The sequence below is a fragment of the Pocillopora damicornis genome, chromosome 8, assembly GCF_964200805.1.
Source record: "Pocillopora damicornis chromosome 8, jaPocDami1.2, whole genome shotgun sequence".
Lineage (NCBI taxonomy): Eukaryota > Metazoa > Cnidaria > Anthozoa > Scleractinia > Pocilloporidae > Pocillopora > Pocillopora damicornis.
Genome location: NC_142677.1, coordinates 6,449,052 through 6,459,028, shown reverse-complemented (window position 1 = coordinate 6,459,028; position 9,977 = coordinate 6,449,052). Strand labels below are relative to the sequence as shown.

The 9,977-nt window shown below is 40.7% G+C and overlaps 1 protein-coding gene across 3 annotated transcripts; it reads left to right on the top strand.

The window, feature by feature from the left end:
* The first annotated feature begins 371 nt into the window (after nucleotides 1-371).
* LOC113668006 (uncharacterized) lies at nucleotides 372-7,915 on the top strand. Of its 3 annotated transcripts, none has more exons than XR_016189139.1 (5): nucleotides 372-922; nucleotides 1,461-1,576; nucleotides 2,480-3,508; nucleotides 4,127-6,658; nucleotides 6,786-7,915. XR_016189139.1 is itself a non-coding variant. In XM_089214466.1 (5 exons), exons 1-5 carry the CDS (start codon nucleotides 508-510, stop codon nucleotides 6,989-6,991), a joined length of 3,588 nt encoding a protein of 1,195 aa, XP_089070592.1. In that variant the 5' UTR covers nucleotides 372-507; the 3' UTR covers nucleotides 6,992-7,124. The 3 variants fall into 3 exon arrangements, 2 of the variants coding, with proteins under 2 accessions (XP_089070592.1, XP_089070593.1); XM_089214466.1 differs by having other exon boundaries at nucleotides 4,127-5,948; nucleotides 6,786-7,124; XM_089214467.1 differs by having other exon boundaries at nucleotides 4,127-5,875; nucleotides 6,786-7,010.
* Nucleotides 7,916-9,977: the final 2,062 nt, after the last annotated feature.

Sequence of the window (9,977 nt, the reverse complement as noted above, 5' to 3'; positions counted from 1 at the left end):
ACAATTCTTGTTGCGTGACCGTAACGTCAAGCGGAGTTTTTACACAGCAGGCCAGAATATACACGAAAGCGTACTGAAAACGATTCTGATGTGAGCTTTTCGTCCTTTTTTATTGAAAAAAAGGTAGTCGGCCAAAGAGAGGTTGTTTTATCTCATTGTTAAGGTGGAAGTTTCCCTTTTCAGTGTAAGATGTTTTCCCTGATAAATATCAGGATGTAATTTGATTAGCTCTCGGCTAACCTGTTTAACTTTTATACTTGTTTTTTTCGCTTCCTTTGGTTTCAGAAGAATCGGAACAGAAAGACAAAAACTATAGATGCTTTTTAAATTGATATTTTCTTCAATTGTGAGGATTCATTTTTATTATTTGTTGAAGAAATGACAGAGTTGGCTAAAGCTCGAAGCAGTTTACTAGCCGTAGTAAATTGAATTAGTCAATTAAATGCAAAGAGGGAAAATTTAATTAGCGAAGTTGGAGTGAATTTGTTTTGCCAGCTTTGTGTCATCATGGACGTTAAGTGCTCTTTTAGATCCTTAGTCGGCGGTTCTTGCTCTTATGACCCCAGAGATAGGAGCAGATCAACTGAGGTTATTACATTTCTGAACTGCAAAAGAGACATCGCGGGTCATAAGTCTTCCTTGTCAATAACTGACGTAGAAACCGAAATCGAACTTATTTTGGGAAGAGTATCTACATCCTTTTCTTCGGAGTTAGACCTTTCGGAATTAACGACTTGTCCCCGGCACCGCTCATCTCTTGGTATTGGGTGGCGTCGAGGATCGAATCTGTGCCGAGTTCCTCCGCCAATCTCGAAGCACGGCGGACAAGCCCAAAAAAACGCAAAGGCAGAAAGAGGACTTGGCAAAAGTGCTTGTTATTTGATATGGAAGAAACTGGGAATTTTTATTCCAGTTGGTTCAGGTATGAATACATCATTTTTCATCTTTTTCAACCAAACAGACCAGCTCTAAAATGGCGGTCCAATCTGACACTTCAATTAAAGCACTTTGTAAGCACTTTTCTTTTTTTTTTTTTTTTTTTTGACTTTTTCAATAATTAGGTAGCCGTGACGGTCGCAAATTCAATAGCCTTTGTTTATTTACGTGCTTCTTTTCCTTTCATTATTCGAACATTTTATATTAGTGATTGTAGCAGCAAAAAGGTAAATTTAGAAGCCTTCACCGCACTCCTAAAATTACAGCTTTTTAAAGCAGATTCCCTGATGCCCTATAGATAGTTACAGGGAGACTCAGCCCCTAAAGGGTACCTTTATCAGGTTTCAGGTAAATCAAAGGGTAGGGAATTGAAGAGTTGAAGTATATGAAAGGGCAGGAAAATCTATCATTTAAGTTTTTTAAAACAGGTTCCCTTACTTGTGTAAATTAAGACAGTAGTTGTTCAGAATAGTGATTATATCGTATCAGCAAAAACCTGCATTTTCCATCGATTCACTCAACAGGTATTTGTCGCAACTGCCGGGTTAATCTTGACATGCAGAAAATAGGGGAGCTGCCCACAAAGCTTCCGGAGACCAAGAACCTTTCTTACGAGGAAACTGAGACCATCGAGACTTCTGTAAGTTCTGAACTGGCACTCAATGGAAATAGTGTTATTAACAGTGGCACCAAACAAGGCCCGCTGAGCAAAAAAGATAAAAAAAAAAAAAAATGGATAGGGACCTTATCATCACAAAGTCTGCTTGAGCAGGCCCCGTTTCCTTGCTGCCTTTCCTTAAAATGTAACGAATAGGGATAGAGAGCACAAATTAACCGATTTCGTAGACCTCAGACTGTGTGCTGGTGTCCAAGAAAACAATGCCATATGCTTATTTTGTGCCTTCTACGTCAGTTTCTCCTGAGTTCCGCAGATAATGAAGAGGTTTAATACCCCGTGCATTTTATGTCGCCCTTGCGTCTGCACACAGTTGAAATTTATTCAGCGGATTTTCTATTTCTATTCTCACCAAAATCTGAGAACTTGAAGCAGTGGCAATAAGTTAAAGACCACGTAGTCCGCGATGGTACGCTGAGGCCAAATTGTTCTTTTAAGAATAAAGGGTTCAATTTAAAAAAACTGCAATTTTTGCTTCCACTTGCCCCTACCTACATACACGCATCCCTCCACCTTATACTGCCAGGGATACGAGTTCATATGATTTTCTCAAGGTTAAGGATACGGTGAATAACGCCCAGAAAAACGTTTTGGGTTTCCAATATACTATTCCGGGTTCCTTTACCACTCGCTTTAAAGTTCGTATTTATTTGTCATAATGAAAGGTATTTTATGTGATAAATTAGGCACTTTTTATCATAAATGAAGGCAGCAAAAAAGGTTTTATTTTTGGTCCATAATAAAGGCAATAAAGATCAGGAGGGATTATTGATCTTTGTCTAAGTGTTGGTTAACTTTGATAATTATGTACCCAATTAATTTTCTTTAATACAGTTTACGTTATATTTATTTTGTGTCCTTGTCTAGGGCGTGATGTGTAACCTTCCAATTGCTGCAAGTACTCCTTGTTCGGTGGTAGCACAAGACTTACTAGATCAAGAAACGTCATTATATTTACCATCAACCCTCCTAGAAGAAACCGAGACAAGCACTACAGGAATGAAGTCGGAAGAACCTATTGACCACCTTAACAGTTTCTTAAGAAGTCGAGACGTTAGTCCTATTAGGTACACCCTAAAGACACCTTGGAACGATGCCAGTGGAAGGACCAGACGACTGCATGAGCGCAAAGCCAAGCAAGCGGTTTCAGCTGTTCTTGGTGAAATAGCGCCTAATGATCCAGATCTTCTCTGGGAATCTATTATGTCCTCAAAACAGAATGAAACTGGAAATCACACTTGTTCTAGGGGTTTGGATAAAGAATTGATGTACACGCTGGCAAACTGCTACAAAAATGCAAACGAGTGGGATTCTCGCAGGCAGATATTGTCCATAATGGCGGATAAGGTTAGCTTGGCAACAATTCAACAGTGGATCCCAGGCCTGACAAGTTATCGGTTTAAGGTCGCCAGGCAGCATGCTGCAGTCCATGGCAGTGGAAAACTGGTGCCAACCAATGCACAAACGAAGTCATTCATACCTGAAGCAAAATTAGCGCATTTCCTAGACTTTATCACAAGCTCCCATGTAATTCAAGATCTTCCATTCGGAGCCAAGGCAATAACATTGTCAACTAACGAGGTCATCCAAGTTCCAAATGTGGTACGGAACATGATACCTGAACGAATCGTTTGCCAGTACCAAAAATATTCTGCCGAGCATGATTTCACACCCATGAGTCGCAGTACACTGCTAAGAATTCTGCATGTTTGTTCCGCTTCGACTCGCAAGTCATTGCAAGGGTTAGATTACGTAAGCTGTTCTGGTGCGCAGGCATTTGAAGATCTTGTGAACGTTGTGCACCAGCTCGGGGAAAACGGAATGGGTCTTACATGGGCAAAAACACAAAAGGAAGCTTTAAAAGAGGCAAAGCGGTACCTCAAGACTGATTTCAAGGTAAAATAAGAAAGTGAAAAAGGGAAATAATTTTGTTGCGCGCCTGGCGTAGGTGTATTATGAATGTTACTCGACTGCCTACTACATGAGTGCTCTATAATTGATTACTGCTCGCGTCTAGGTAGGTGAATAAGGGTGGATTCCCACTGTCGCGTAAATTTCACGTGCATACACATATAGCTTTTAGGAGCGTAATTTAAATAGAGGCAATGTTTGAAAGGTCGCACGTAAACGTAAAAGTTGAGCGAGGTTTAGCTTTTACGTTTACTCGTGGCATTCCATACGTTCTTCTATTTTATTCACACCCTTAACCCTATTTAGACCGGGAAGGGTTTGAAGCCCCCCTTCGCTTAAAAGTTGAATAACTTCAAAACTGCTCAAGCTTTGAGCACCAAACCTAGCGACTTTTCCTAAAAATCATCAGGAGACATTTTAAAGTCGTTTGTCACATGTACGTCAGCATTGACGTTACCATGGCAACCGAGTTTTGAGAGCCATATTACGGCATTCAGCTTCACAATACTTAGGTTCTGAAATGTTTTAGAAGATAGCATTAGATAAATGCATTACGTAAATATTCCTCAGAATTGAGGATTTGCGCACATTTTAATCACTTAGGTTCACATATCAGAGAGTTCAAGTATTCCAGATCATTGCATCGTTTTTGCTCTCAGCGACCCTAAAGATGTTGACTACCAGGCTACATGTGCCCATGATCATAGCGACGTTTGTAGTCAGTGTAATTCCCTTGCCGTTACTATAGAGGAGATAGACAAAGCAATCGAGATGATGGCGGTGAATCTTGAACATCTTTCCAAAGGCCAAATACACGAAGAGCTCGCATTCATGACCGAGAAAGCAAAACGTGATATAATTGCCTGGAAATCTCATTTGTTGCGTTCGGTGAACCAAGATAAAGCAAGACTAGACATCCTCCGAGACTTGGACGACGCATCGGTTCTACTTGTACAAGATTGGGCCATGAAGTTTATTCCTCGAAAATATCGTGAAAGCCAACGCGATTGGTTTGGGAAACGGGGAATTCCTTGGCACGTGTCTGTCGCCATGAGAAAGGAAAGCACAAGTAATGCTGGAAAGTACGAAACCCTTACCATGTGCCATGTCTTCAGAAGCTGCAGTCAAGACAGCTGTGCGGTACTGTCCGTCATGTCTGACGTACTCAAAGATTTAAAGGACGTCATGCCACACCTACAGCGAGTATACTATTGGCAGGACAACGCCGGGTGTTATCATTGTGGTAACACAATCAGCCTTGCTCAGATGGTTGGTAAACATCACGGCGTGACTGTGAAGCGCATGGATTTTTGCGATCCTCAAGGAGGAAAAGGGGCTTGCGACAGAAGGTCCGCAGCCATAAAATCCCACATGAAGATTTACCTGAATTCCGGAAACAACATTGAAACGTCAGAAGAAATGAAAGAAGCCATTTTGTCAGCCGGTGGAATGTCCTCAGTGAGGGTGACTTCGTGTGGACCCTCAAAAGCTCCAGCTTCTTTGAACATCAAGCTTGATGGAGTGGGTTCAATTTCGAATGTACAGTACGATGACAAGGGATTGCGAGTTTGGAGAGCATACAGAATTGGCAGAGGGAAATACACTCCTTGGGATAAGCTGAACGTCTCGGAAAATTCGGAAGTTCCGTACTTAACGGACGTAAATAAGGAAGGCGTCACGGCGAGTTTTGCTCCTGTAAAATCCAAGCGTAAAGATACTGTTCCGAGACAGGAGAGCGAGGAAGATAGTTCCTGTGAAAACTCGAGTAACGAAACAGAAACGGAAACCTCCAACGCTCGTCTTTTTTCATGTCCGGAAGAGGGATGTATCAAATGTTACCAACGTTACTCGAGTCTGCAGCAACACCTAGACTCCGGAAAACACACACGTGCTCTCGAACGAGAACCACTCCTAGACCAAGCTGTTTATGGATATGCGGAGAGACTGGAGGTTCAAACGGTGGGCGTCCCCTGTGTACGAAATGTTCAGGAAGTGCCAAAACAAGTGCCACTACAGTCTACTCTCCCTATGGGCTGGGCATTAAGATCATCCCAGAACCGAAGAACACGTTTTAATGTAAAGCAGAAAGAGTACCTATCCACAAAGTTCAATATTGGTGAGACCACGGGACGCAAAGCTGACCCAGTAGTTGTTGCAAAAGAAATGATGCACGCCAGAGGAAATGACGGAGAACGCTTATTCAGCAGCGATGAGTTCCTTACCAGCCAACAAATAAGCAGCTTTTTCAGTCGCCTTGCTACCCAAAAGAGTTTACTTGACAAGGATGACACAGAAGAAAATGATGACGAAGCCGCGGAGTTCGAGAGTTCCCTTGAGGACCTAACAAATCAAGTACGGAGGGAAGTTTCATTACAACATCCAATCGTGTTTGACTGTCATAATATGTGTGACCTTGTTAAGCAAGGTAAACTGAACAAATTTAGCATAAAAATGCTGAAGAGATTGTGCGAGCACTTTGATTTAGACGTTAGTCATATAACAGTCAGACTGAAGAGGCCTTACGTCGACAAACTGACCACGTTTTGCAGCAACTGCTCGTGTCAACAGGTAAATGACATGATCAGGTTTTCGTGTGATTTCCCTGCTCTGACGGGAATCTTCTTGTATTGGGATGATGTTTTTCGTATTTACCTGAAAAGAGATCTTAACCTGGGAAATTGAAGGTTCTTATGGGAACGTTAGGTGGGCCTATGCCGCTGAGTCACTTACCTTTTTAAGACAAAAAAGGACATTCGTTTTGCCATCCTTATCAAGACAGGACCCAACTTGTTATCATGATGACTCATTACAGAATCCCCATCATGGCCAGAAATTGAGGACAACATGGCGCTGGAGCATGCGCATCATTTACTTTTCCCGTTCTTTAAATATGGCGACCATATAAAGGATTAATGGGGAGAAAAGAAACTTTAAGGATAAATAAAGTTAGACGAAGAATCGCTCACTTCCCCTCGTCTAAACCTTCGCAAGGCGATCGTGGCTTTCAGTCATGTTCATTTGGCAATGTGTCAAGCTCCCAAAGTTGATCCGTGAGTCACCATAAAAAGATGGCTTTCCTTGCCATACGAGAGTCTGTAATATTGCCTACGCGCTTCTCTTTAAGCAAGAAAAAAGGTCATTAGATGTCGGTTTTTCCTTCCCCACGTCCTAGTCCTTGAAGGATATGTTTATCTTCATTTTTGTACGGTTTTAGAGGCCTAACTTCTTTGCTAAACCAGTTCGTTTTTTCCCTGAAATATAGAAATTCCAGAGAGTGAATCTCTGCGCCATTACTGCACGAAGCGATCGAAAAAGAAGGCATTTTGGAGACTTTTTCAAGTAACTCCTTCGATCAGCCGCCATTTTCAAAACAGAGAGGTTACCAAGCCAGAGCGACACAGGGAGCCCCGTTTTGTCACGATCGAACGATCACAGGGAAGCATCAGCAAAGGGGTGGTGCTTGTCTAATAGGGATTCAGGTTAGATTTTGCACAGCTTGGACTTTAGAACCAGTGTTAGGTTTCGCATTTATTTGTTTTTACATATGTCAAGTAGAATTAGTTGAGGCTAGAAAATTGTAAATCAACTGCACGGTAAAAAGTATACGTTCGCTTCCCCGCCATTTTGCGAATGTATAAATCCTTATTAGCTATTCAAAATCCCTAAAAATTAGCGTACGGTTAAAACCGCTGGCTGTCCTCGATTTCTGGCCATGATTCATTTAATTCACAAACCAAATCCAGTTTTTTTTTAGAGTTATAGGTAGAGTTAGATTTCAAAAATGTTTGGTATTTTGCATTCAGACTGCGCACCGCAACGTTTACCCTGTTTAATGCTTCCCATATAGGAAGACCCCTGTCATATCCTCTTCAGCGGCACATTCCTGTTAACAACAAAATAAGAGAGTGCTCTTCGGACCAAAATTAATTGCTTAAGTTGTTATCTGCTTCATAAATACACGTAGAATTGTCAATATGATGATCCGTCGAGTCGCCTTATTATCTTCGTAGGAGACCATTAGCTAGCGTAATTTCCCTAACCGATTTTGACGAGGCAGAGCAGAAAATTGTTTCGAGGTTTTGAAACAGGGGGTACATTTTGTGTCTTATGTGTTACGCTGTTTTTCCACCGAGAAGTCAATTTTTGTGCAGTATTTCACAATAGTGGCTAAAAACATAGGTGCAGCACAAGTTGCGTGCTTAAAATGGTTGATAACAAATATTTCGCATTATTTCCTTTTTTTTTTTGCTCGTCTTTTAAAGTGAAAGAATGAAGTTGTATAGAGTAAGATTCGGATATGGTTTTCTAGGAGCCGATACTCGACTCCTGTATCCTGGTAATGGCATAAGTAGTTTTGTTTAGAGAAGTTCAAAAATAAAGCCGCAACGTTTTTAGAGTCTTTTTAGCGATTATTATGTCGTCGATTTATTCCATGAAAGACTATTTTTCTGGCTGCCCTGATCCCCTCCCCGTCCCCCACCCCACAGCTTGCGCTTTGCGCATATAATTTCCATATTCGCCGTCACGCAACTGATGTCAAGACATAACCTTGAATCAGGAGCCCCTTCTGGTTTGAATCTTTTACCTTTCTGTTTAATTGTCTAGGACGATCGATTTTTTCTTCCTCAAAACACTGTTCTCATACGCCGTCAAGAAATGCATTGTTAATATTGTGATTCCGTGACTGATCGACTCCCAAATATCACGTTTAGTCACGAAACAATTCGTCACGCCGAGTCTCCGGTCGATAGAGTTTAGCGTTTCAAAATGGCTAAAATTCACCCAGTTTGGCTTTTCTATCTCACTCTTTAAGTAGAAACGCAACTTTGCAACTGTTAAACCTACAAGGATTAAGAAAAATGAGTATTTGGGGATCAAATATCCAGTTTCATGGGTTTCGAAACTGGAAGTGTTTACACAATTACCGACGACCCACCATGAAAATTCCTTAACTTCGATACCGCCTTATAGAGATTTCCTTCAATAACCCAAGCTAATTCCCAGGTATGTTTTAGATGTATGTCTAAATGTGGGATTTAACTAGAATGAAGTCAATTTGGAGTTATACCACATGTGCAATATTGCCGTCGAAAATCAATAACAAAACGGAGTTTTTGTTATCCATAAAACCTATTCCTCATTTTTGAATAATTTCTGCTCGGTGAGTGTCGCTTTTGCTCTAAAAGAATCTTCTAGTAAAAGAAGAACAGTGATTCTGTTGAAATAAAGTGTCCAAATTTCTCCGTGCGATTTTGTTTGCGAACTAGAGGCAAGTTGATGTATGCAAATTTCACGTAAATGATTAGCCAATTTTGTGACTCCGACCACAAAAACGGATGTTCTAATTTTTCTAAAAAATAAAAAGCTTTTGGCGGGAACGATCCACATCAGGTATCTTATCTACCTAAAAGCTATTCATGGACAAAAAACGAAAGAAAGCGATTTTTCAACTCTTGCCACGAAATTAAGATTTTGGTCGATATTTCCTGACTGTCGCTCTTAAAAGCTGTAATCTCAAATACTTTTACGAGTGCGAGATGGAAATAGTATTGTGAACTTCAAATTTCAAGTTTTGAATCAGTATAACGACGTTTAGAGGAACAGTCAAGAAGTCATGCTTATAATGTGTGGACTATGATGTGCGACCTCTGAATTTATGTCTCAATCATTCGAAGCTCTAAACTGTCTCTGAGAGTTAAGAAATAGAAATTTGAGAGCTCATGAGTTAAATCTTCGGGTCACGCCAAGCTTAGACGCTCTATCACTAAGCTTACTGTAAGCGTAGTCAAGCGCTTATTAAGCTCGTAAATGACACAAATCCCGCAAACTGCAAGGATCAGCAGTGTCGAAAGCCTCGTGTGAGTTAATGGTGTAAGAAAGATGTTGAGTCCAATTTTTTCTCTTCGTTCCACGCTCGCAATACTGAAAGCGGAAAACATCTTTATTCATTTTACTACCGAGCTGACGATTCACCATTTTCTTATTCTACACATGAGGCCTTCGACATTTTTGATCCTAGGAGTATGAAGTAGCGACTTAGCTCACCTTGGAGTCTCTGTGGCTCAGTTGCAGAGCATCAGGGCGCGAAGGTCTGAGGTTTGACTCTTCATGACTCAGCATCTTTGTCCCTTGCTTGTGACCAGATCGAAAAAAAAAACCTTTCTTACGTGTCTATCCAAAATAAATGAACAATAGGAAATTACAGTCACATTTTTTCTAAGATTTACAGGGTATAGAAAACTGCAACAACTCATTGGTTGATGCATATCTTTATTTTATGATATCAATATAAATTTCTTTTGACTCTTTTTCTGGTTGCTTGAGCCGTGCAAACAAAGAAATTGCGATGAAAAAACTGAATTGTTGAAAACTTAAGATGGAAGATAAACAAGTTTAATGCAGTTAAGAAATACATTTTCAATACCACGTGTAATGAAAATTAGTGCTGAAATTA